Below are 27,215 nucleotides of genomic sequence, written 5' to 3' on the forward strand. Positions count from 1 at the left end.
ACGGGGGTCCACCTAGGTTACGCTTCCGAAGCCTCTTGAGAAGAGGTATTGGTGCTTCTTTGCTTCTCGAGACTTTCAGCGGCATCTGCCTCCCATCTTATCTGGGACTTCCAATCTTCCGCCCACAATGAGGCAACCTTCCTTCGTCAGAGACTCCAGGCAGATGGTGAAGGCGGTCCAACTCACCTTTCCTGGGCCAACGCAGGAAGTGACAGAAGGCTCCCTTGTTGGGGGTGTGCTTTCTGGCTCCAGCTTGTGATTCTGTTGGATGGCACGGCCTGAAAATCAGTCCGAACTAGCTCTGATTCCCTTTTTCAAGATATATTCCGACCACGTGTCTTCCTCCCACACATTCGGAGCTCCTCTACGAGAAACGGACTTCTTTCCCCAGTTGGAAGAGAGACAGAGGTGCACACTGAAGTGTCCACACAGGTCCCGCTCATCTAGTGGATAGTTCTTCGGTGCTCTCAGAGTGCTCCCACACATCTCAAGGCAAAAACAGTCTACCGTAATGCCAAAGGTCGTCAGACTGAAAGGACACAACTCTGCCGAAATAGAGGCAGGACACGATTTATTGTTGTCCTTATCCTGAAAGCCCAACTGAAGACCATTTCATTTATATGGACTCGTCAAGTCCCTTCAGGCAGGAACACTTGGCAATTGCTTTTCTTTAGACTCCTCCATGGCTCACTCCTGCCCCGTATCTCCAGCTCCTTCCATAGCATCTTCTTAATAACACCGTTTCTGATTCTCTTTTGGAATTGCAGACTCTTATTCCACATTTCCTATTCCTTTTCCCGGCTTTGGTTTCTTCCTTGGCATTTATCAGTCACACCAACATACTCTGTATTTCACCTGTATATTTTCCCTCGTGTCTGTCTCTTCCCCATTTAAGTAGAGGCAGAGAGCCATTCACGTGGAATCGATGAGAATGGCACTTCGTGGAGGTGAGCTGTGTGTAGCTGGCTTGCCCATACACAGTGGCCTTAACCGCGGGAAGAGTGAGCGTGAAGACGAGGTCTGGGGAGCCCAACAGACAAACCTGGCAGTAAGTGACCACAACTTCAGAACAGGAGTGATGAGAAGACAAGGAGAGATTTGTGGGCTTCTTGGCCACTATGCAGGTCCTGAATACCAAAAACACAAAGTACTAGGACTCCATCAAAGCAAGGAAGTAGTCAACACTTCTAAATTTCTGGTAAATCTTCAAGTAGGCCATCCAATGAGGAATTTCCCATAAAAAAGACCGCCAAATTAACTTCGCCGTTTAAAGCCATGCCCCAGACGTGCTATTCATCATAAACGATAGCATTCATTGAAATAAATGTTTAGCAGCCAGCAATTAACAAAGTGGGCACACTTTAAAAGTTTAATTTGCTACTGATACAGTTTTGCATTAACAACTTAGAAAACAATTACAAATTGCACAATTCAATTTTCCAAACGGATTATTTTGTACTAGATGGAGAAACTGTTGAAATATCTTCTGGTGTCCCAAAGGACGATTAATACAACCGGGTTTTTTAAAGCACATACATTCCCTTAAGGAACTGGTACATTCCTGTCAAAATTACGCAATTAGCATTAAGTGGGAATATTAAGTATATTTCTGGCGTGCTACAAAGTCAAAAGCCATTTAGGAAAACGAGGATTCGATTTCCCATTTTTCTCCTTCTTTGCTGAAGGTAATTTACAGATGATGATTTATTTCTGTTTACGGAGTAAAAACAAGACCACTACCTAAAAGGCAATTTTCCACCTTGCTTTGGTAGGCTGTATCCTGATTATTTTTCCCCTTGTGGGACTGAATGAATTAAGTCAGCGATTCACTCTGTATATGCAAATGGCAAAACTCTGCAGAAGCTTCAAATTGCTTCATTCTCAAAAAAAAAAAAAAAAAAAAATCAAGGCCATTATCTTCCTGAAAATGAAGAGGCAAAAGCCCCTTTAACTTCTGTGGATTGCCTTCAAAAATAAAAGCAACGTGAACACAATCCATTTCTGGATCCACAATGTTGTCTCAAGTATTAATAAAAGAACTATTGTTATTGTTGTGCTTATTACATTACTGTTATCTGTTGCAAATTTTCAGAGTACTCGAAAATACCCTAGTGAGCACTTCCTGTTAAACATTTCCAAAATATTTCTCATGACGTGTTGCAAACCTTTTACCTTTTTTTATATGGTCTTTCCTAAAAAGGCACCAATGGTTTGAAGTTACAATGCCAGGGCCGGCAAAAAAGAAGGGACATGTTCGGTTCTAATCAAAAGTCACCACCCGAAACATCTCTGCTCACTTCCCCCAGGACCTTGAACAGGGCTGTTTAACAAACGTTTCATAAAAGATTTCTTACGAAGGGTGCCTGGGTGGCTCAGTTGGTCAAGCGTCCTCTTGATTTCAGCTCAAGTCATGATCTCACGGTTCATGAGTTCAAGCCCAGCGTCAGGCTCTGAGCTGACAGTGCGGAGCCTGCTTGGGGTTCTGTTTTTCTCTCCCTCTCTCTGCCCCTTCCTCTCTCTGTCTCTCCCTCTCAACATAAATAAATAAACTTAAAAAAAAATTTTTTTAAAGATTTCCTAAGAAAGAACCAGTCTAGACAGTTATATCCCAGTCCCCATACAGAAGGTTTCATTCTTTCCAAAAATACCTACATGCCCTTGGTCACTTAAAATAAACTGGACTAGCGTCTGTCTGAGTTGTAAATTTGGACTGTCACCCCGAGGAAGGGATCTTTATTTGTATATGCGAAATAACTGAACTGATCCATTTGTTGGGGCTTCCTTAAAAATAAACGGCCACACTCAGCCTAAAAGGTACTTCACCCGAAACGTAAGCATCTGCAGTCTATAGACAGAATGGAATTTGGAGACAAAGGGGCTTCTCCTACACTCTGCCAGTGGTGTACGATTCTGTGTAATCCATCTGGAGACCCGCTGGCAGAAGAGCCCCAAACATTTTAAAGGTGCAAGATGTTATCTGAGACCTCACTTCTAAGACCTCTCTTCCAAAAAGATGAGCAGGAGCTCATAAAAACAGACACAGATGTTTTTCCACCGAAATGGAATTCTGTACTAGCAAAACAATCGGAAGCTCTTTTGTCCGTCAATGTGGGTATTTTCAAACAGGTTAGGGTCAATTATCAGTTCAATATATACCAGACGCTAATAACGCTATCAATATTAAAGCATACTCTAGAGCTTTTAAATTAATGAGGTGTAACCACTAACTACCGACTTGGAATAACAATCAAAACGTGAGGGAAAGGAGACTAGTGTAATTCATGTGACCATTTAATTTTACCTCATAAACCAGAACATTTTGAATGGGAACAGAAGTTCTGCTAAAACTTCTGCAAGGATGTGAGGCTCACTAAGGGTGAGTGTCCTGGGGAAATCTGTGTTTACAGTTGCCTTAAATACAATATGTAGAGCATATAATGAATTACTCCATTTTTGCTTATTTCAAAATATCCGGACACGTGTGAGAATATGTTTCTGTTTGTACACATAGAGAAAAGAGTCTGAAAAGTACATAATCTATTAGTATTTTTTTTTCTGAGGTCTGGGACTAGGGTCCAAGATATGGTTATTTTATTTTATCGTATTCCATGCACTTCAGAATTGTTTAAATTTGTTCCTAGGAACATGTGTGATGTTTATAACTTAAAGTTTAACAATGAAGAGGGGCTTCTGGGTGGGTCAGCTGATTGAGCATCTGACTCCTGATTTTGGCTCGGGTCATGATCACAGGGTCACGGGATGAAGCCGCATGTCAGGTGGAGACTGGTTGGGATTTTCTTTCTCTCTCTCTCTCTCCCCTCTTGCCCATGCTCTCTCTCAAAAAGAAAGAAAGAGAAAGAAAGAAAGAAAGAAAGAAAGAAAGAAAGAAAGAAAGAAAGAAAGACAAAGAAAGGAAAGGAAAAGAAAGGAAAGGAAAGGAAAGAAAGAAAAGAAAAGAAAAGAAAAGAAAAGAAAAGAAAAGAAAAGAAAAAAATGAAGAGAAAAACCAGAGGGAGAAATTTGCCAAAAATTTGTAAACAAAGGAAGTGGATCTCTATCCTTTGCCAACACATCTCCTTCACCAGTGACTCATTTGGCCAACAACATTCTGTGATTTCATCCACATCCAAAAAACATTGACTAATTTTTCACCAACTTCAGAAAACCCACAGAAAGCTTTTGTGTGCACTTGAATTATAGTCAAGTGTTTCCACCTATGCACAAACGTGAAATCACACAGATCAAGTCCTAAAGATACACGCTTTTAAGAAATTTGTGTAAAAATGCGTACGCAGGAAGGGAAAAAAACATTTATAGTCAATGAACTGTTTAGCTAATTTTCTATTTGTATTGTTCTTATGTTGATATGTGTATATGTGTGTTTCTTAACCATATTAAGTCAAACAATAGATGGTGATAACATAAGCAGATTAAATTTTCATAAACCCTCAAAAACTGGGGACTCTTTCCAAAATGCAAGGTCAACTAATCATTTCAAATGATAAGTCAAATAACTGTGGGATAAGAAAAAAGTCATTTAAACTACATGATTGTTTTACAGGGTTATAAAATCCAAAATCGAGGATTTGGGCCTGGATTATAGGCCAAAAATGACTGCTTTTTTTTTTATATATATAACTTTATTTATTTATTTTGAGAGGGGGGTAGGGGCAAAGACAGAGGGGGAGAGAGAGAGAGAAACCCAAGCAGACTCCGCACTGTTAGCACAGAGCCTGATGCGGGGCTCGATTTCAGGAACTGCGAGATCCTGACCTGAGCCAAAATCAAGAGTAAGACGCTTAACTGACAGAGCCACCCAGGCACCCCTAAAAATGACTGGTTTACATACGTATTTAAATCAAAGGGACTTTAAATCAAAATGCAAATTGAATGAAATCACCAGGTGTAAACTTAACAAAACATGTACAGGATATGAAGACTGAACATTACAAATGCCGATAGAAGAAACTCTAAAAGATTCAAATAAATGGAGTGACATATCATGTTCATGAATTGAAAGACTTGACGTAGAAAAGACGTCAGTTCTCCCACAATTTGATCTATAGGTTTAACATAATTCTTCTCAAAAGCCTAGCATGGGTTTTCCATACACATAGACCAGCTCCATTTAAAATTTTATGAAAAGGCAAGAGAATAGCTAAAATAATCTTAGAAAACAGAGTAATTGGCATCAGTCATTGTATCCAACATGAAAGATTATTACGCATCTACAGTAATCAAGAGAGTGTGATATTAGCAGAGAGACAGATACATGGCTTAACGGCGAAGAACACAGAACCCAGGAACAGACCCATGCTGATATGTCCAAATGATTTTTGACAAATGTGAAAAGCAATTCAATGGAAAAAGAATAACTTTTTTCCCCCCAACAAATGGTACTGGAGTGATTGAACATCCACAGGTAAAAAGAATGAAACTAAATCTACCTCTGACACCGTATAAAACCTAAACTCAAAATGAATCATGGCCTTAAATATGTAACATAAAACTGTAAAATGTTTGGGACAAAACAAACAAACAAACACACAGAGCAAATGTTCAACATGCAAAGCTATACAAAGAGTTCTTACACTTGGCACCAAGAGCATATTCCATAAAAGTAAAAACTCAAATACCGGACATCACCCAAATTAAAACTTTTTTCTGCAAAAGACCCTGTTAAGAGGATGAAAACATAAGCTGTGGAATGAGCAAAATTATTTGCAACCACATACATGACAAAGAACTCACATCTAGACTATATATATATATATACATATATATATATATATATATATGTATATATATATACACACACACATATAATTTTATATATATAAATTAAATATTAAATATATAATATATAGGGGCACCTGGGTGGCGCAGTCGGTTAAGCATCCGACTTCAGCCAGGTCACGATCTCGCGGTCCGTGAGTTCGAGCCCTGTGTCAGGCTCTGGGCTGATGGCTCAGAGCCTGGAGCCTGTTTCCGATTCTGTGTCTCCCTCTCTCTCTGCCCCTCCCCCGTTCATGCTCTGTCTCTCTCTGTCCCAAAAATAAATAAACGTTGAAAAAAAAATAAAAAAAAATATATAATATATATTAGTATGATATATTATAATTCTATTACATATAATTCTATTATTATACATTATATATTATATTATAATTATAATATATAATTATATTTATTATAATATATAAATATAAATTTATAATTATAATATATAAAAAGATAACATGTTATATTATTATATATGTTATTGTAATATAATATTAATATATATTAAATATATAGAATATACATATATATAAACTTTCAAAGCTTAAACATTGGCAAAACATGTAAAGAGATACTTCACAGAAAAAAACACAGATGGCAAATTAAGTGTATAAAAATATGTTCAACATCATTAGCCACTAGAGAACACAAATTAAAGCCTCCTGAGATACCACTATCAGAAAGAAAAATATAAAAATAGTGACAACACCAAATGCTGATGAAGGTGGAGAGTCACTGGGACCCTCACACGCCGCTGGGGAGAATGTGAAATTGCACAGCCGTTCTGTAACCCAGTTTGGAAGTTTCTTACACAACTAAAGATGCAACCCCATATGATCTAGCGGTGGCACTCTTGGGAATTTAGCCTACAGAAATGAAACCTTTGTTTGTAATAACCACAAACGAGAAAGAACCTAGATGCTCTTCAGTGGGCGAGTGCAAACAACCAGTGGTAATCCTTCCGAAGGAATATTGCTTAGCGATAAAAAGGAAGGGGCTATTAATACAACTTGGATCAATCTCAAGGAAATTATGGTGAGTGAAGAAAGCCCATCTCAAAAGGTCATATTTTGCAGGATTCTTGAAAAGAAAACATTATAGGGGCGCCTGGGTGGCTCAGTGGGTTAAGCGTCCGACTTCGGCTCAGGTCATGATCTCGCGGTCTGTGAGTTTGAGCCCCGTGACGGGCTCTGTGCCCACAGCTCGGAGCCTGGAGCCTGCTTCGCATTCTGTGTCTCCCACTCTCTCTGCCCCTCCCCCACTCGTACTCTGTCTCTCTCTCAAAGACAAATAAAACATTAAAAAAATTTTTTAAAAAGAAAACATTATAAAAAACACATTATGGGACTGGAAGATGTAATTATAAAAGGAAACACAAGGGACCCTTTGGTGATGGAATCGTTCTGTATCTTAACTAAGGTGGGTGGGTACAGAAACCCACAGGTGATCAAATTGCATAGAAATAAACACACGCACACACACATGAGTACAAGTAAAACCGGGCAAATCTGAGTGAAAGCAGGGCATTGTATTAATTTCAGTGTCCTGGCTGGGATGGTGTATCACAGATTTACAAAATGTTACCACCAGGGACAACTGGATAAAGGGGACACATTTTTCTCTGTGTTATTTCTTACAAAGGCATAGAAGTCTCTAATTACCTCCAAATAAAGTGTAACTTTGAAAAATGTAAACAAAGAGTTTTCAAATGTGCTCCAAGGAACATCTCTATAAGTCTCTGGGAATGTGAGGAAGAGGGGGGTAAAAATGAATGTCTGGGGACGCCTCAGTCGGTTAAGCATCTGACTCTGGATTTCAGCTCAGGTCGTGATCGCACAGTTTGTGGGATCGAGCCCCACGTCGGGCTCTGGGCGGACAGTGTGGAGCCTGCTTGGGATTCTGGCTCCCTCTCTCTCTGCCCCTTCCCGCTTGTACGCTCTCTCTCTCTCTCTCAAAATAAATTAAAAATAAAACAAACGCAAAAGAATGACTGTCTGGATCTCTCTTCCCCACGCCAGCCTCCACTCTGGCTTCACTGAAAACAGCTCTTTCTTTTATCTCCTTAAATGCTGGGCCATCTAAATAAGGCAACATATGAAGTAAAGAGTCTATGTCAGGGAGGCAGTGAAGCATGGTTATTAAGAATGTGGGCGTCAGAGCCAGACTGCCTAGGCTCCAGCTCTAATTCTGTCACCTCCCAACTGCATACTCTTGGTCATGTTCCTCAACTTCACTCATCCTGAGTTCCTTCATCTGTAAAATAGGAATAATAAAAGTATCTGTCTCATGAAACTCCTGTAGAATTGAACTAACATCTCTGAGTATGTTCAATGCTTATTGGGACAAAGTACACCCTTAGGAAATATCAACTACTACAAATACCAAAGGAAAACCTCTGGCTTAAGTGGTATTGTCCAAAAGCACACCTATTTTTTATTTTATTTATAATTTATCCCAAAGGGTTTAGAGAGGGTCGAGCAAAGTATAAAGGGCCTGCCTTACATTATTTTTTTACGTCTTCACACAACCTTGTGAGGCCAGTCTTATTAACATTAATCCCACTTTGTACAATTGAAATGTAGTAGATGGCCCTTCTGTCACCAAATCCATGGTGTACTATTCTCCCTGCGGCCACAAATTCAACCAACATTTAATGAGTGTGTATTGTATTCCTTATGTTGATAAAGATGCTGAGGGCACAGAGTCGAACACACAATACAGGATCGCTGGCCTCCTGGCGTTTATTGTTAACTAGCAGTAAACCAACGAAGAAATAAATGTGTAATGTAACTTTCAACAGTGGCAAGTGTTAGGAATTTAATAAGAAATGTCATTCAGACTTGCACGGAGGGTTCACGTTAGGCCTTTTTGAGGCAATGCGTTAACATCTAACGTAAGAGAAGAAACCACGGGGCAAGGCTGGGCAGACCAAAGGAACGGCAGGTGCAAAGGTCCTGAGGTAGGTGAACAAGGTGAAAGGAGGCCAGTGTAGCAAGGTGGCAAGTGGCACGGGGTGGTCTGAGGTGTGTGCTAGAGCAGAATCACTCGAGGCCTTAGTTTGTGGTAATGGCCGTGAGTTTTGATACAGTTTGAAGGGTGATGGGGAGCCTCAGAAAAAAAATTACCCTTAGAGGCATAGTTTTGAAACCAGCTTATACTTACATCTCACAGATGGCACATGACCCAATGCCACGGTAGGTGTTACGATACAGACTGATACCACCTTCCGTCTCGGGTCAGGCGTGGTGCAGAACAGGCACACGGGATAAATCCACCTTTGACAATTTCAGTGAGTGCTTTTGATGAAAATGATATTTCAGGATGAGTATGTGTGGCTCGGATGAAAATCTCACTGCAGGTGAAGCGTTGGTGACATTTTTTCAGTCACGACACATGTATGTACATAAGCTAAAAAAAATAACTGGAAGAAAACAAGATGTTAGGGACCCCTGGGTAACTCCGCTGGTTAAGGATCCAAGTCTTGATCTCAGCTCAGGTCATGATCTCATGGTTCATGAGCGTAAGCCCCGTGTCTGGCTCCACGCTGGCAGTAAGACCTGTTTAGGATTCTCTCTGTCTCCCTCTCTCTCTGCCCTCTCCCCTGCTCTCTCTCGAAATACATAAATAAACTTTAAAAAAAAAAAAAGGTGTTCATTTCATTACAAATAAGGTATTATAACAGTTTTACTTGTTGTGTATACATGCAAAATAACAGACCTACCAAGTACGGTGTCACATGTGGATTCGTGCGAGATCATCACTTTCTCTTTCTACTGTTGTTCAAGAGGTAACTCAGGGAGGGGGCCTCGGTCGGTTGACCGTCCGACTTCGGCTCAGGTCGTGATCTCACGGTTTGTGAGTTCAAACCCCGCGTCAGGCTCTGTGCTGACAGCTCAGGGCCTGGAGCCTGCTTCGGATTCTGTGTCTCCCCGTCTCCCGGCCCCTCCCCTGCTCATGCTCTGTCTCTCTCTGTCTTTCAATAATAAATAAACGTGAAAGAAAATTAAAAAAAAAAAAAAAAAGAGGTAACTCAGATATTACAAAAAGTTGCGGTGGGAGCCTACAAGCCAGGGCAACCCAGAGAAATGTTTGATTTGATCTGTATTGCATTTTACAAATACACTTAAACATTAGAAGTTCTCACACACACACACACAAAACAAACCAAAAAACCTGCATTTCCCGTTTCTCTTGAAAGCGTGGAATACCTAACAACAGTGGGCTCATATTTCTGTAGTGCAACAGTAATCTGGAACTGGACGATATGAAAGCAAAGAAAATCCCACAAGTTGCAGCAGAGACAAGGGTAGAGGCAACGGTGCCTTCATCTTGGACGCTGTGTGCTAAGAAATCCCTTCTAACATCAATGCGGAAAGGCAGAGACATTTCAGTAGTTATCGAATGTTACTTACAATCGGTAGAACAGGCCTTCAAAATAATGTAGTCATCAGAATTCATAAGGAAAAGGAAAGAGTTGGTGAGAGACTGTAGCACAGTGAGCCATGTCGTTCACTTCCTAAAGCGGGGAATCTGTTCATCACGTTGGAGGTTGATAAGACAGGTATAAACATATAATTTAGAGTTACAGAAACAACTAAATGGAAAATGAAAGCAAGTTATGGAGGTAGGTCTGGGGAGGTGTGTTACTCTCCTAGGGCGGCACTAACAAAGTGTCAGAAACTGGGTGCCTTATGAAAAGATGCTCAACGTCGCTCCTTATCAGGGAAATACAAATCAAAACCACACTGAGATATCCCCTCACTCCAGTCAGAGTGGCTAAAATGAACAAATCAGGAGACCATAGATGCTGGAGAGGATGTGGAGAAACGGGAACCCTCTTGCAATGTTGGTGGGAATGCAAATTGGTGCAGCCGCCCTGGAAAACAGTGTGGAGGTTCCTCAAAAAATCAAAAATAGATCTACCCTATGACCCAGCCATAGCACTGCTAGGAATTTACCCAAGGGATACAGGAGTACTGATGCATAGGGGCGCTTGTACCCCATTGTTTATAGCAGCACTCTCAACAATAGCCAAATTATGGAAAGAGCCTAAATGTCCATCAACTGATGAATGGATAAAGAAACTGTGGTTTATATACACAGTGGAGTACTACGTGGCAATGAGAAAGAATGAAATATGGCCCTTTGTAGCAACATGGATGGAACTGGAGAGTGTGATGCTAAGTGAAATAAGCCATACAGAGAAAGACAGATACCATATGTTTTCACTCTTATGTGGATCCTGAGAAACTTAACAGAAACCCATGGGGGAGGGGAAGAAAAAAAAAAGGTTAGAGAGGGAGGGAGCCAAACCATAAGAGACTCTTAAAAACTGAGAACAAACTGAGGGTTGATGGGGGGTGGGAGGGAGGGGAGGATGGGGGATGGGTATTGAGGAGGGCACCTTTTGGGATGAGCACTGGGTGTTGTATGGAAACCAATTTGACAATAAATTTCATATATTGAAAAAAAAAAAAAAGAAAAAAAGAAACTGGGTGCCTTGAGCAACAATAATGTCTTCTCTCTACAGGCCTAAGTCCAAAATCAGTGTGTCAGTTGAGTTGCTTCCTATTGAGGACTGAGGGCGAATCTGTTCCAGGCCTCTCCCCTAGCTTCTGGCAGGGACCCACAATCTCCGGCGTCCCTTCATTCAGCCCTGTGTCTGTAGCATTTCCAATCTCTGCCCCAATCCTCGCCCAGCTTTCCCCTGGGTGTGGTGTCTTTTCTTCCCAGAACACCAGCCACTGAATCAGGGTCCACCCAAACCCAGTACCCCTATCCTAAATTGATTCCATCTACAAAGACCCTATTTCCCGAGGCCACGCTCACAGGTACCGAGGGTTAGGACTTGAACATATCTTTTTTTGGGAGACGCAATTCAGCCCACAATAGGAGGCGAGAGGTGAAGTAAGCAAAAGTTAATTTTCATCATAAGCCCTTCGATATCATTTGATTGTTTAAACCTTGTGTATATTTTGTGCGGCTTTTTAAAACTTTAAATATCTGTGCAACTGTGACAGGGCTGTCTTTATGATTAGGCAGTCTCCTCCAGAAGACAAAACCATGCAGTAAATTCCAGTGAGTGAGAATGTGGCATGATTCACACAGCTCCTTTTATTCTCAATATACCAAAGGGTCTCCTAATGCTTCCACTATGCAGTACTGTTATGTATAAGTAGGCCACAAATCATTTCCTAGGCACCCTAAGCGTCCTTGGGATCCAAAGCAGCCACTGTGCCAGACATTATGCTGGGCCCCGAGGACACAGAAAGCTGAAGAACGTGCAGTTCCCACCTACAAGGAAACCACAGTCCAACATAGCAAGTGATCACAGCAAGATACTCTTGGTTGTAACAGAGTTCCCTACCTAGAGTGCGCTGGAAAATGAGGAACATATATTCAATTGTCCCTATCACTTAGGGTAAACTCTATCAGCTCTCTGCTGCACATGAGAGAAAATCCAAGATCATGAGCTTTGAACACGATACAAGTTATTCCTCTCACATGAGAGAAATAGAGTCTAGGGCTGACCTGTGGTGCAGTAGGCTGAATATTTGTGTCCTTCCAAAATTCGTATGTTGATGGGGTGCCTGGGTGGCTCAGTCGGTTAAGCATCTGACTTCGGCTCAGCTCATAATCTCGTGGTTCGTGAGTTCGAGCCCCATGTTGGTCTCTGTGCCGACACTCAGAGCCTGGAGCCTGCTTCAGATTCTGTGTCTCCCTGGCTCTCTGCCCCTCCCCCACTCTCCCTCTCCCTCTCAAAACTGAATAAATATTAAAAAAAAATTAAAAACAACAACAAAATTCGTATGTTGAAACCCAATGCCCAAGGTGATGATATTAGAAGTGCGTCTGTCATGAAGGTGGAGGCCTCGTGAACGGAATCATTGGTCTTATAAAAGAGACTCCAGAGAGCTCCCTCACCCTTCTACTACATGCAGGCACACCACGAAGTCAACAGTCTAAAACCTGGACGAGGGCCTTCACCAGAATCTGGCCATGCTGGCTCCTGATCTTGGACTTACAACCTCCAGAACCGCCAGAAGTGAATTCCTATTGAATGAGCCACCTGTCTATAACATTTTGTCCCTGTTGCCTGAAACAGACTAGGACATATGGCGTCGGGGAGCACAGACCAGACCCAGACATCTCCCTCCACGCTTTTATGGGACATGTCCTGCTGCTTCGCCATCCTCAACCCATGGGCTTTTCCGTATCGTGCGCCAAGATGGCCAACGTTCATTTTCTAATCAGCAGGAAAGAGAAGGAGATGAAGGCCAAGGCATTCTTCCCTGTTACACCCCTTCTGGCCAGGATTGAGTCATACAGCCACACCTCACTACATAGGGGTCTTTTCCTTGGGTAGCCTTGTGTTCAGCTGAAATCCAGCTGGCCACCACCGATGAAGAAAGCGTGTGATTAAGGGTCCGCAGCAACCAGACAGACCCTGCCACCAGCATCCACCCACTGCTTGCAGCACGACCAGTGCATCCAGGCAGAAGGGGCCCAGAAGACAGGCTAACTTGGGGTGCATCGGGAGGAATTACAGGGAGGTAAAGACACAGAAGAGACTCTGAGGGATCATTCACGCCCGCCACATGGACCAGGGAAGGAAGGGTATCTGTGTAGGGGAAGGAGCATGAGCAAATGTGGTGACGGACTGGGCAGGAGACAGGAGAGGCGATAAGGAAGAGGGTGAATCCAGGACAGTCCTTTGGCTTCTGCCTTGAATAACAGAATAGGTATCAGTGCCTTACCCTGAGACACGGAACTCCAGAAAAGAACCAACCCTGGGTAGGAAAGATAGCTAATTCAATTGTGAACGCATTTCAGGAGCCTTTGGCACACTGGTGCATACTTTTACCTCCTTGAGTATTTGAAAAAGGAAAATGTGGTTCAGGTACTACAGTTACCCCCTTCTACCCATCCTACTTCTGCCTACGAAATGTGGGTATGGAAGCATTTACCAACGGGGAAAAGCATCCAAGTAATAAGCTATAATTTAACCTGTGGAGATGTCAACAGGCATATTCTCACGGGCATAAGTGAAGGAAGCTTCCAGAACAGAGTCTGGTGGGTAGTTTCTTGCACAAAGAGGGAATGACTCCAAAGCACTGTATTGAAAAAAGGGGCTATGATATATTTTAAGATTTTGAAAAGGTATATTACAGACAGCTACATCACAAGAGAACGTTTTAGAAGAACGAGAAGCTGGGTAAACAAGAATGAGTCATTAGTACAGAAAAAGTTCTGATACACACACATACACACACACACGAGGGATAAGCTGGTAGAAATTCCAGAGAAATACTTTTGGGGATGCTAGCTTACCTAGCCTAGAATCCTATTTTCACAAAAACCAACAACAAGGTCCGGCAATGGGTTTGGGAGACAGAAAGTGACCTACTCACTAAGGAAGGACAGAATGAGAGAACAAATAACTCTGGCAAAAAAAATAATGGTGATTACCCTTTGCATCGAGAGGGTCTCCCATTTTACGGACACATTCATAAACACTTACTCATTTGATACCTAAGTTAACCCTATGATTTTGGTGAAGTGTAAATGGCCACCCCCAGTTGCTCACTGTTGGAATAACAGGCTAAACGGACCTTTAATAAACAAGGTAACACACATAAGCAGCATATCCAAAACTGTGTTCCTTGGAATTATATTTATTTGTTCCATGGAACACATGATTTAAAAAAAAAAAAAAAAAAAAAGGTTGCTCCCTGGTTTGGGAAATGCTGACTCAAAGCTACTCAGGTGTCCTAACCTTTGGCCTCCTCAGGTCTTGTGATAAGCTACCATGGATTATGAATCTCAAGAATGGATGGAAATGTTGCAGTTCCCCAACTTTTTTGACCACAGAACGCTGGTCCTCCTGGAAGTCTCCTCTGCCAGAGTCACCGGCACACGTTTCGGGAAACACTCTATCAGAGAATCTGTCGGAACTGTCTTCTGGCCCAAAGTGAATTGAATCCTGCAGGCTTAGCAACGTGCGATGATGAGGAGGCCATGATGTGACCTGCCTCGGAGGTGTTAAATTAATTAAACAAGGAGGCCATTAGGCTGATGTGGCTGTAATGCCCTGAGAGAATAGAGAAGCAAACCAAATCTTGAGCCCGTAAATGCCTCAAGGTAATGAAGTCAAACACTAAGGACAACCAGTCATAGCCAACTAGGCTTTAAGCTACAGCCAATCAATAACTGCCTTACTCTGCTTCCCCCTTTTCACTACAGAAGTCCGTCCCCAACTCCCATTAGTGGGGGTCTCCCGCCCCTTCCAGTTTGGTGCTACACAATCTGAACTGATTTCTTCTCAAACTCTTACAACATTCAACATGCCCCAGTTTATCTTTTAGCAGAGGTCACCTCTACACAGACGTTAAGCAACCTACCATACACACACAGTGGCAAAGCCGGGATTAGAAAGCAAGTTTCCCAAATGTGGGGCTGGCATACTCCCCAGTCTACGTTTGCCTTGGTCTCAAAAACAATAGATGGTCTTCCTTCCACTTATATTGCCTCCCAATTGTTATTCATCTTGAAAAAGTAAAACTATTCATAGAAACGCTCAACCCCTCCTGGTTGGGGTGAGCAACTCTGATTTCCTGAATGAAAACAGTGAACTTGCCTCTAACAAGAAGGTCGGGAACTATATTTAAAGTCACTGGAGTATTAATATTGTTGCAATTACAGTTAATCAATTTCACAGCCATCTCTGACAGCTGTGGTGCTAGAGGGGAACTTCATGCAAGAGGAAAAGAAATGAAAAAGGAATTGCCCTGTATGTGCATTATTCATGTATTTATTTTCCAAATTTTTTCATGAGATCATCTTTAGCTACATTTTCAGTGAGGAAGGCACCAACTTTTAAAATTATGCAGTCAACTTCCTATTTTAAGACTTTTAGTAAGGATCAGATACGCAGAAAGTGGCATTTTTTCCCCTTAATAATGTCTCTAAGAATGAAACGAGAGAGGCACTGGGCTTTCGTAAATGCTACGGATTTCCTACAGGAGGGCTGTGGCTCCACCATCTCTGTACTGGCCAAATAGCATCATGGACAGTTCCTCACTTCCTTCAGAAATTGTTTTATTTATATTCCAGCAAATTCTAAACTCTGGTCATGGTGCGCTCCTCACAACCTCAGTATTTTATTCTCAAGATCCATACATTACACAGCATTTGGATAAAAAATGCGTATCGCAGAGTTATTCTGCCTTTTTATATGCCCCCAAGAGATTAATATTAAATGTATCAGATCTGAGAGAGTAAGGAGAATGAATGGCTACAGGAACTCATCAAGGTCTTGGAGGCTTAACGTAGATCATTCTTCCATTCTAATGCTTTGAACTTTGGTTAATGATTATTACAGATGAAAGAGAACGTAGCTTACCACCATCCCCAAAGATTTGCGTATTAAATTCCAAAGCCAGCAGGTAGAAGTCTAAAATAGGGCAAGTTGGTCCTCAATCTTCCCATACTGGGTTCACATTTAGGGAGGATCTTTCCAGCCACTTTGGTTTTACATTTGAGTCTGTCCTCCTAAAACTTCCCAACCCTGGCTTTTTCTGCCTCCGTCACTAACTCAAGATTCCCTTTCCTGGCTTCAAGGTGTCTCAGGCACAGATTTCTTTTGGTAAACTAAATAAAAGTATGACACGAAGACATTTGTAGGTACTCTATCTCATCTGTTTATAATGTGCATTGCTGGGGCACCTGGGTGGCTCAGTCGGTTAAGCGTCCGACTTCGGCCCAGGTCAGGATCTCACAGTTCGTGAGTTCGAGCCCCGCGGCAGGCTCTGTGCGGACAGCTCGGAGCCTAGAACCTGCTTCGGATTCTGTGTCTCCCTCTCTCTCTGCCCCTCCCCTGCTTCGGATTCTGTGTCTCCCTCCCTCTCTCTCTGCCGCTTCCCTGCTTTGGACTCTGTGTCTCCCTCTCTCTCTCTGACCCTTCCCTGCTTCAGACTCTGTGTCTCCCTCTCTCTCTCTGCACCTCTCCAGCTCATGCTCACACTCTGTCTCCGTCAAAAATAAATAAACTTAAAAATACATTTTATAATGTGCATTGCCTCTCAACCAATAGTTTAAAAAAAAAAGTCTACTATGTATTGGGCAATGATAACTAATAGTGAACCACGCCTCCCCCCCAGCCACCAAACAAATAAACACAAAACCTGCCCTTGTGAACCTTAATTTATGGTAGCAGTATAAAGAAGACAATAAGAAATAACCAAATAAATATACATGTAGTGGTAAGTATTGAAGAGAAAAATAAAGAGAGATGGGAAGGGTGTGTCAAAGGATTCCATTTTATTATTTTTTTAAAGAGTTCATTTATTTATTTTGAGAGAGAGACAGAGCAAGAGAGAACAGGGGAGGGAGAGGGAGAGACAAAATCCCAGGCAGGCTCCACGCTATCAGTGAGGAGCCTGATGTGGGGCTTGAACTCACGCCCCGTGACATCACAACCTGAGCTGAGATCAAGAGTTAGACACTTAACCGACTGAGCCACCCAGGTGCCCCAGGATTCTATTTTAAATAAGAGATCAAGGAACAGCCTCCCTTAGGGGAAGAATTTGAGCAATGACCTGAACAATGTAAGGAAATGAGCGATGTGGATATTTGCAGGGAGAGCATTCCAAGAAAAGAAAAGAGCAAGTTCAAAGGTGGAGTGGGTGGCATGCACTCAGGAAAGCAAAGAGCCCAGGGTGCCCGTAGCAGAACAGAGGGGGATGGGGGAACTGAGCAGATGAAGTGAAATAGGGGGCAGGGCGTCAAATCTTGTGACGGTTTAGACTTGCCTGGAGGGGCACCTGGGTGGCTCAGTGGGTTGAGCATCCAACTTCGGTTCAGGTCATGATCTCATGGTTCACGAGTTAGAGCCCCACGTCAGACTTTGCACTCCTGGTACAGAGCCTGCTTCAGATTCTGTGTCTCTCTCTCTTCCTGCCCCTCCCCCACCCATGATCTCTTTCTCCCTCCCTCAAAAATAAATAAACATTAAAAAAAATTTTTTTTAAACAAAAACAAAAATGAAGACTTGGCTGAGGGTTTTACCTGGAGTACCGTGATGTGATATTTTGAATAGACTCTAGAGGGCCGGGCATTAGGGAGCCCCATGGCTTAGACCACAGTGGTAGCAACATGGTTGTGAGAACGTCTGGAGTCTATGCATGTTGAACACAGAGCCAACACCACTTGCTGACCAATTGGATTTGGGGAGTTCCTATAAAGTATTCCTCACTCGTCCTCTTTCTTCTCTTAGGCATGGGAAGGTCTGTAAGCAAAGCATAGCCTATTTCTTTATTTTTCTACATTAAGCATAGGGAATGGTGAGGAATCAGGTAGTTCTGGCTGTATCTGGAACTCTACCAAAACAAGAAAGCACTGATCAACATTAGCGGTCACACACAATAACTAGACAGGACAAGAGTCGGATGGTGTCTTAGTCCTTCTGGGCTGCTGTAACAAATTCCTACAGATGGAGTGGCTTGTGAACAACAGAAACTTGCTTCTCACAGCTCTAGAGGCTGGGAAGCCCAATGGAGAGGCACCGGCAGATTCAGTGTCTGGCGAGACCCCACTTCCTGGTTCACGGATGGCTGTGTCCTCACATGGAAGAAGGAAGGAGGCAACTCCTTGGGGTCACTTTTATAAGAGCACTAATTCAAATCATGAGGGCTCTACCCTCATGAGCTAACCACCTCCCAAAGGCCCCATCTCCAAACACCATCACATTGGGGGCTAGGCTTCAACACATGAATTTTGGGGCAACATAAACATTCTACCATACGCTGGCAGATGCTGGATTGTAAAGTTACAGACAGGCTGAGGTTCTCAAGAGAAGGCTGAGGCATAACCACAACTTCTGGCCAGCTAGGAGATGAGGCCTTTAGATAATCTTGTTAATTATAATGAAGAATGATAAAGAAAACAGTCAACCATGGTAGGGCATCTGGTCACCAGGGTCTGATGATCTGAAAGGTGGAGAGAAGGCATCAGTGCCAGTTAAGGAAGGGAAAAAATGGAAAAGACTCTGCTTTTGTCCTATAGCTAAACCAAACCCCGCCTTGGGCATTCTGAGTTTCCTTTAAGGCAAGGCCTCTCAAGTGAAAATGAAGCAATCCATTTCTGTATCATTGTTCGCCATCTTGTTTTTAGGTAGACAATGGATACATGTGGAATAACTGGGACCTAATACATCTGGTCCAAAATGTCTGGACACCAGTAGCTTCTGGCGTTCCAGAAATTGTGAGATTGGCTCAAGATTATTTGCCAGCATTCAAAGGTATGCTATCAATGGCTTCAAGGATCACTGCTCCTAACTAATAGATTTGCAACTCAACAACTCTTGCCTAAGGACAAAAACCATTATCCGAAATAGTGGAAATATCTGGCATATGGAACATAAATGGTGGGGGAAATTCCAGGTTCATAAAGAGGTTTCCTTCTGTTCTCCCTTATAGAGAATGTAGGCTGGGAATGAAGTTGACCTTGGAATACGGAACTCTGTAATGAGATGGTGAGGAAATGGAACACATGGAAAATGCTACTGTTGACTCCTTTCCCTACTTATCCCAAAGTCTTGCTCTGTGCTTTTTCTTTCCTTATGTATGTACAGATGTGCCTATAAAGCACATGCTTTATTTCTCTAAATTGAGAAGGAATACAGCTTGCCCTATGGCTTTTCGTTATTGGATAAACCAAGGTGTCAACATAGGCCCTTAATAAGATCTTGTAAAGTCATCACCTGTGGAGAATTTGCATAAAAAAGGGAAGATTATCCACTCTCCTTCACCTACCCAAATTTCTGTGCTAATGAATCTACTGGTTGCACATAAAATTTTAAATGGCAAGTAGACTCACTCCCGATAAAAGCTCACCAAAAAAGGAAAAGAATCTCAAGATAGAAAACTACAACAATTAAAATGCTCTATCACAACAATAAACATAATTCCTCTGTAGACAAGAATAGTATTTTCCTAACATGGAAATAACCAGCCCCTTGGGGAAAAGGAAGTTAACCATGCATTTTTTTTTTTTACATATTTTCATGAAAAGAGAAAATACAGAGGCTGCCCATTAACAAGGGCCATGAAGAACATTGCCCTGTGGAGGGAAAGACAGGCCTAATTCATAAATCCAAGTATGCCTTGTATTTTCCTTCACTTGCTACTTCTGAAGTATGTATTTTAATACACGATTACTATTTTTAGTGAGGAGACCTCACTACCACTATTTAAAATGCAGATCTGGGGGTTCTCGGGTGGCTCAGTTGGTTGAGCATCCAACTCTTGGTTTCAGCTCAGGTCGTGATCTCATAGTTTGTGAATTCGAGTCCTGCATCGGGCTCTGCACTGACAGTGTGGAGCCTGCTTGGGATTCTCTCCCTCTCTCTCTGCCCTTCCCCTGCTCACTCTCTCTCTCAAAATAAATAAATAAACTTAAAAAAAGTAAGAACGAACAAAAGATAAACTGCAAGTCTGAATTAAATTTAGTCATCAAGCTTAAAAAACTAATGAGTAGAACTTCCTCTTCCTTCACCAACCCATTTTCCAGGTTCCTCTCCTCCCTCCACATCACTGAATGAGGATCTAATCTGCATCAGGGCACTAGATGAGCTAAAAGCACCCTAAAGGGGCTTCAACATTGGGAGTTGAGTTTACTATGCAAATCGAGCATTTACAAAAGAACTTGGTAAATTCTACAGTAGAGATTGGAAAACAACAACAAATAGTAGGAAACCAGAAGAGTGACTTTACATTAGTCAATTACTTTAAACAATTAACAAGTAGATAGTAACTTAAAGATGTTTTGTCCTTGGGAAAAGCCTTATTTGCACCTTTGTTAAATAATCTTGACAAGTTTTCAGATTCAATGAACTCAAGTTTACCTACTTCTGAACAGATTTCTAGAAAGTTACAACAATCAAGTTTTACCTTATGGTAACACCTAAAATATGCAGCACGTTCATCAGAAAATTTCTCCAGTCTTTTTGGACCTTTGCTTGAAGCTTTCTTGAATACTAGCCAGCATCGCTGATATATCTGGAAGGAAATACAAAGACAGAGTTCAGCATCAGTGACTCAGATATCACTTACATTTGCATTTAAATGTTTTCTCTTTGATGTTTGCACCTGTAAAGTATTCATAAGCCGTAAGTGTGATGCTACTTTGGGAAAATAAAAATTTTAAACCCGAAATTGTTTCCACAACAGGTGTATTATGTCATTCATTTACTGGAATCAAATGAAAATGAGTATTTGAAAGCAAATTTCTTAACATTTCAATAACAGTATCAGTAGAAACATTTCAGGAAAAGTCCCAGAGATAAAAATCTCAAATCAGCGCAAATAACATAGGTATTCATGGCACATGCTCTCATTTCAAATGCAATTAAATATGGAACTCATAGGCCCAATATATGCTGAAGGTTTCACTGACAGTCCAACAGAAAGCCCTTATATGTCATATGACAATCCTCACAACTGATGGTCAGGAGTGGGCCAGACACTGGACTAACTAATAAATGACTGATTAACACCAACCAGATTCTCCCTCAGAAAATCCAACCCAGAGGCTCAAAGATTACTCAGACTGAAGACCAGTCTGAGTTAAGAGGTCAATACTCGTAGGTTATAAACTGAGGTTGGTGACCATGTTGGATCATGTGCCTAACAGGTAGGCAGTGGAACCTGGCCCAGAGAACTAGGTGATTTCTACTCCAGGCAGAAGAGACATTTTAGTTCTCTGTCATCTTTCTGCTGCTGACTTTGTGATCTAGCCCTTCCCTTGATTTTCTTAGAAATCATCTTCCCCACCGTCAACAGCACTCTTAATTGACAGAGGCTGAATGGAGTTCTGATTCTAGCAACCAAAGCTTCCCTGATTAAAACAACCAGTATCTACTAAACGAGACACCAAAATATTAGTCATGCCAGAGAGAGGAAAGTGCAAAGAGCTAATGAGTATACGAACAATAACGTTCTCCAAAAGCAAAATAAAATGAGATGTTTTAACCTAAAAATTAATAAGGATTCATATTCATCGTAATATTCACTGATGGAAGAGATCTCAGTGGCACTCTTCTACTCTGCTGGTGACCTCTAAAGGCAATTTGACAACAGATATAAAGAACCTAAAGAGAGTAAGAATCTATCCTAACGAAAGAGCCCAAATGCAGGCCAACACTGAAGGAGGAATTCTGCATTCCAGTGCAGACAGGTGGGTAACTATTCAATCACAGTTATCTCCCTGATCCTTAAATCATCTTCTAAGTATGTACCATATTTAGGTGGTTTTGTATAGTCAACCCATAAATGAATTTTATGCACTATGAAGTTTAAGAACCTTGGAGCTAGTAAGAAGAAAAAAAGTCCACATAAAACATTTGGTCATTCAAACCATACTCCATTGAAAATGCCTTCTACTATTTTATTAGTAACTGGCAGATGAATGAAGAATTCAGGTTTGCTACTATTTATCCTCAGTGCTGAAGATTCCATTTCTTTCTGCTCACTGGGTGAACTAAACATTCATTAATCGTTCTGTTTGGGATAGTAAAAAGAAAATGAAATCCACTCCACTTTGAAGTTTTGCTCTGAACACAGAGGATAAGATGTGTGCCTCAGCCTGCTGAATGTATAATATAATCCTAGCATTATTATTTATAATAACAATAAATAGAAACCACTAACTCCTCAACAATAACGAAAGGCAAGGTTAATTATAGTACTTCTATTACATATAATAAGTATGGAGTACCTAATATCATATAAGATATAATATCGAGGTATGCATCTTTAAGATAACATAGTCATTATATTTAAAATGTCATAATATGAATAATACACATAATATATATAATACACTATGTGCCACCAATAATGTGTATGTTATCTATCTATAAGGATAACATAGGTATTTCATTTGAAACAAATTTCAGAAGGAATTTCCAATGACATGAGAAAGTGCATAAAAGTGGGGTTTTTTGGCTTGTTTTTGTTGTGTTTAATAAAAATTAATATTGCAAATTAAATGAAAGAGAACTGTTACTTCCTAAATATCCAGAGGTATCAGTAAAATAGTGCAATTAAAATCAGTTATTGGCTTTCATCTTGCACAGTCACTGAACTTATCAAGAGATGTAAAAACATGGAGACAGAAGTGGAAAAGCAATTTAGTGGAGAAAGGTACACTTTCAAACAAATGGCACTGGAATAATTGAACATCCATAGGAATAAAAAAAAAAAGTACACACACACATACACACACACACACACACACACACACACACACACACAAACACCTTAACCTAAAACAATCACCTTAAACAAAAATAAACTCAAATGGACTTAAATATAAAACAAAACTATAAAACTTTAGGGGAAAAAAGTGTTTGGGATCATCATCTGGACAAAGAATTCTTAGACTGCATACCAAAAGCACAATCCATAAAAGAAAAGCTTGCCAATTTGTGCTTCCTCAAAACTTAAAATTTTTGCTCTGTGAAAAACTGTTAAGAGGATGAAAAGACAAGTTACAGAATGGGAGGAAATATTTGCAAACTGCATATCTGACAAAGGATTAGTATCTAGATATATAAAGAACTCTTAAAATTCAATAGTAAAGAACCAAACAATCCAATTACAAAACAGAAGTTAAAAAAAATGTTTATAAACATACATTTCACCAATAAGGAAGCACAGATGATGAAGAAGCACATGAAAAAATGTTCAATATCATTAGTCATCAGGTAAATGTAAATTAAAACCACAGTGAAATATCACTACACATCTCTCAGATTGGCTGAAATTAAAAAAAACGATAATACCACCAACCAAATGCTGAAAAGGATATGGAGAAATTAGGTGTCTCATACTTTCCTGGTGAGAATGTAGAATGATACAGGAACTTTGAAACACAGCTGGGCAGTTTCTTTAAAAACTAAACAAGCAACATGACCCACCGTTGCTTTCTTAAGAATCCATCCCAGGGAAATGCAAACATCCCCGCCCTGCCCCCCCCCACCCCCCATCCTCCCACCCCCGCGCACGCACACACACACACACACACACACACACACACACACACACACAATTTGAACATAAATGTTCATAGTAGCTTGATCTGTATCAGCACAAAACTGGAAGCACCCATATATTCTTCAACGTGCTAATGTGGTACATCCATATCATGGAGCACTTCTTAGCTATAAAAACAATTTAACTAGCAATGTTGCAACAATTTGAATGAGTCTTCAGATAATGATGCTGAGCAGGTGGGGGGGGGGGGGCGGAGGGGAGTGAAATCCAAAAGGTTACGTACTGTCGGACCGCATTTATAGCATTTTTTAATGACAAAATGACAGAAATGGAAAACAGATCCATGATTGTCAGGGGTTGGGGACGGGAAGTAGCTTTGTCGACAAAAGGGGAACATAAGGGATCCCTGCAGCAATGGTATTGTCCTGCATCTTGACCGTGTTAATGTCAATATCTTGGCTATGATGTTGCACGATAGCTTTGAAGATGTTATCAATCAGTAAAATTGGGGAAAAGGTACAGGATCTTTGCGTAGTATTTCTTACAACTGGACGCAAATCTATAATTATCTCAAAATGAAACACTTAAAATTTTTTCAATGGAAAAATGTAGAGATATTTAAGCAAAATCTTAAAATGACAACCTAATCTAATAGCATTTATCTACATTTGCCAGTTTTCTTTCTGTTGCTATCTGACCACAGTCTAATCAATGGACTAAGGAACTTTAAGAAGCCAAGTTGTAAGAGCCATTGATTGGTAAGAGTTCAAAGACAAAATCCTTTTCAGGGTAAAGACCCCCACCATGAAAATTAACATTTCCAGTAGTGTGGTTGACACACAGAAGTCTTACCAACATCTCACTCATGTCTGAAGAATGGATGAGACAAGTGTCTCCCTTAAAATTTGGCCACCACCAGAAGACTGTAACTACAGTGGGGATAAATGTCACTCTGTCCAAATATAGGGTGTGGAAAATAGGCTGTTATTCTCCTATTGGCAACCCCTTTCTTTTGTACATACCTCTGAAGATGTTTTAGAAATTGAGCATGCCTTAGGTATGCAAGAAATACGTCCACTGTATCAAAACTGTTTTCACCAAGAAAGATACGTAAATACATTTCCTAATTATGCCTTAACTTTCAGACTCACTCTTGAATGACTCCACTTCTAAGATTCTTTCATACTTGATCATTTTCTTCACAATTGTACCAGTAGTTTCCTGGCTTATGTCCAGAGGTTGTTGAATGCAAGCTAAAGACTCCTCAATTTCAGCATGCCGAAATCCCTCAGGGGATTTCTGTTTTTTCATTTTTTGTTTTTCTTCTGTTTTGTTAAGAAGTAAGGACAATGTTACAAATAACTGCAAAAATACTATTCTCTAAATTCACACGCAACTATTGGTTGGGGCATTGCCATTGGAATAGATTGCATCATGGTTCATCGGGAGAGAAGGAAAATCTGAATTTGGTTTATGAAAAGGAAGGTCGGGATGTTTGCGACATGCAAGCACATGGTACAAAACTAATGCAAAAGTTGAGAATAATCGTGCAATCAAGGCCATTTGCTAATCCGCTCTCCATCACACACCAGTGATTCTCAGAGCTGGTCCAGCATCACTCAAGATAATTGTTAATTATGTAGATTCCTAGACATTAGCCAAGGTCTACTGACTCAGAACCTCCTGGGGTGGGGCTAGACAAATTTGCTCTTTAACATGTTCCCCAGGTATTTTATTTGTAATTTGCAAACCAAGGCCATAAATATTCATAAAGCCTCAGACAACACAATGCTTCCCACTTGGGATTGCCAACCAAGAGCTCTCCAACAAACGCTCCGCGATGAGGGCCTCGGAGATGTGTACTTTCCCACAAGTGGCGCTGAGGCCTTTGAAGTGGCCTCAGACAGCGGAGTGAGATGCTGTCTGGAGGAGAAGAGAGACACAGAAGCAGAAACAATTCTGTTAAGCTTTGGTGAACTCTCAACTTCACCGCCAAACACTCTCAGTCCTAAGAGCCCTGGAAAAGCCCCTGGTACCTGAGGATTGAAAACTTACCCTGAATGGGGTGCCTGGGTGGCTCAGTCAGTTAAGCGTCCAACTTTGGCTCAGGTCACAGTCTCACGGTTCACAGGGTGGGACAACGCACTGTCCTCTCGCTCCCTCTTTCTCTGCCCCTTCCTTGCTTGTGCTCTCTCACTCTCGCTCTCTCTCTTTCTCAAAATAAAGTAATAAACTTAAAAAAAATTTTAAAACCTTACCCTAAATATCTCAGCATTGTTTAAAGGGAATGGAATAGGCCTCACCGCACGTGGTAACGTGTGACTAGTTGGAGTAACACACAGACATTGTGAAAAAGATGACAATTTGGGAACAACCCCACGCAGGTTTCGTTTTTCCGTAAAATTAATTCATTCAACCATCTCCTTCGTATTTTATATAACACATCTACTTACCATCTGTGGTACTTTTTTTACTTAACATTTTTCTTTCAACTGGTTTTTAACTAAATTTTTTTTATTTAAAAGAGGAAACTTGTATCCCAACAATAATAGCTACGTGTAGTTCTCACTACCCATAAAGAGCAGATAATCCTAACGATAAACACACTGTTAGAAAACCGGATGACGGAATAAGTCCCATGGTGAAGTATCCTGCCTCCTGTGCATCAAGGATTCATTATCTCAGCACTAGTGACATTTTAGGCAAGGTGATATTTTTTTAAGTTTATTTATTTATTTTGAGAGAGAGAGAGAGAGAGAGAGAGAGAGAGACAGCGCGAGTGGGGGAGGGGCAGAGAGAGAGAGAGGGAGACAGAGGATCCCAAGCAGGCTCTGCACTGCCAGCGTGGAGTCTGATGCAGGACTCGAACCCACAAAACCGTGAGATGGTGACCTGAGCCAAAACCAAGTGTCGGACGCTTAACCGACTGAGCCACCCAAGCGCCCCGGCAAGGTGACTTTTTATAGTGGGCTGGGGGTGGGGAATCCTGCACACTTAGGATGTGGCTGTTTAGCAGCATCTCTGGCCTCTGTCAAACTCCCCCCATCCAGTTGGCAACCAAAATTATCTCCAGAAATTTCCAAATGTCCCCTGGGGAGCAAAGTCAGATCCACTCCTACAGATGAATGTACGCTGATCTACGATTGCACTCTTGAAAAATATGAGGCTTTGTGAATATCTTCCAAGTCCCGGATTTGGACCAGTTAACCCGCACAAGCCACTGCTGAACCTAAAAAGATAAGTACATCACACAGTTCTGACAACCTGGGTGGACAGACACGAGATTTAGCAGTTATGTGACAATTTCCTTAGTGTGCACTTGCTAGCTGTTGGTGGTGGTTTTAGGACACCTAATTTTCAGCCTTAATTGTCACCAGCCCA

The 27,215-nt window shown here is 41.3% G+C and overlaps 1 protein-coding gene across 3 annotated transcripts in view; it reads right to left on the minus strand.

The window, feature by feature from the left end:
- The window catches only part of DOK5 (docking protein 5), a 154,053-nt gene that overhangs the window by 60,800 nt on the left and 66,038 nt on the right, over window positions 1–27,215 (minus strand). For all 3 annotated transcript variants that reach the window (XM_045444170.1, XM_045444171.1, XM_045444172.1), the window contains one exon: window positions 20,730–20,837. In XM_045444170.1, the coding sequence (XP_045300126.1) occupies window positions 20,730–20,837 (108 nt within the window). The remainder of the gene's footprint in view (window positions 1–20,729; window positions 20,838–27,215) is intronic.

This window comes from Leopardus geoffroyi, chromosome A3 (genome assembly GCF_018350155.1).
Source record: "Leopardus geoffroyi isolate Oge1 chromosome A3, O.geoffroyi_Oge1_pat1.0, whole genome shotgun sequence".
Lineage (NCBI taxonomy): Eukaryota > Metazoa > Chordata > Mammalia > Carnivora > Felidae > Leopardus > Leopardus geoffroyi.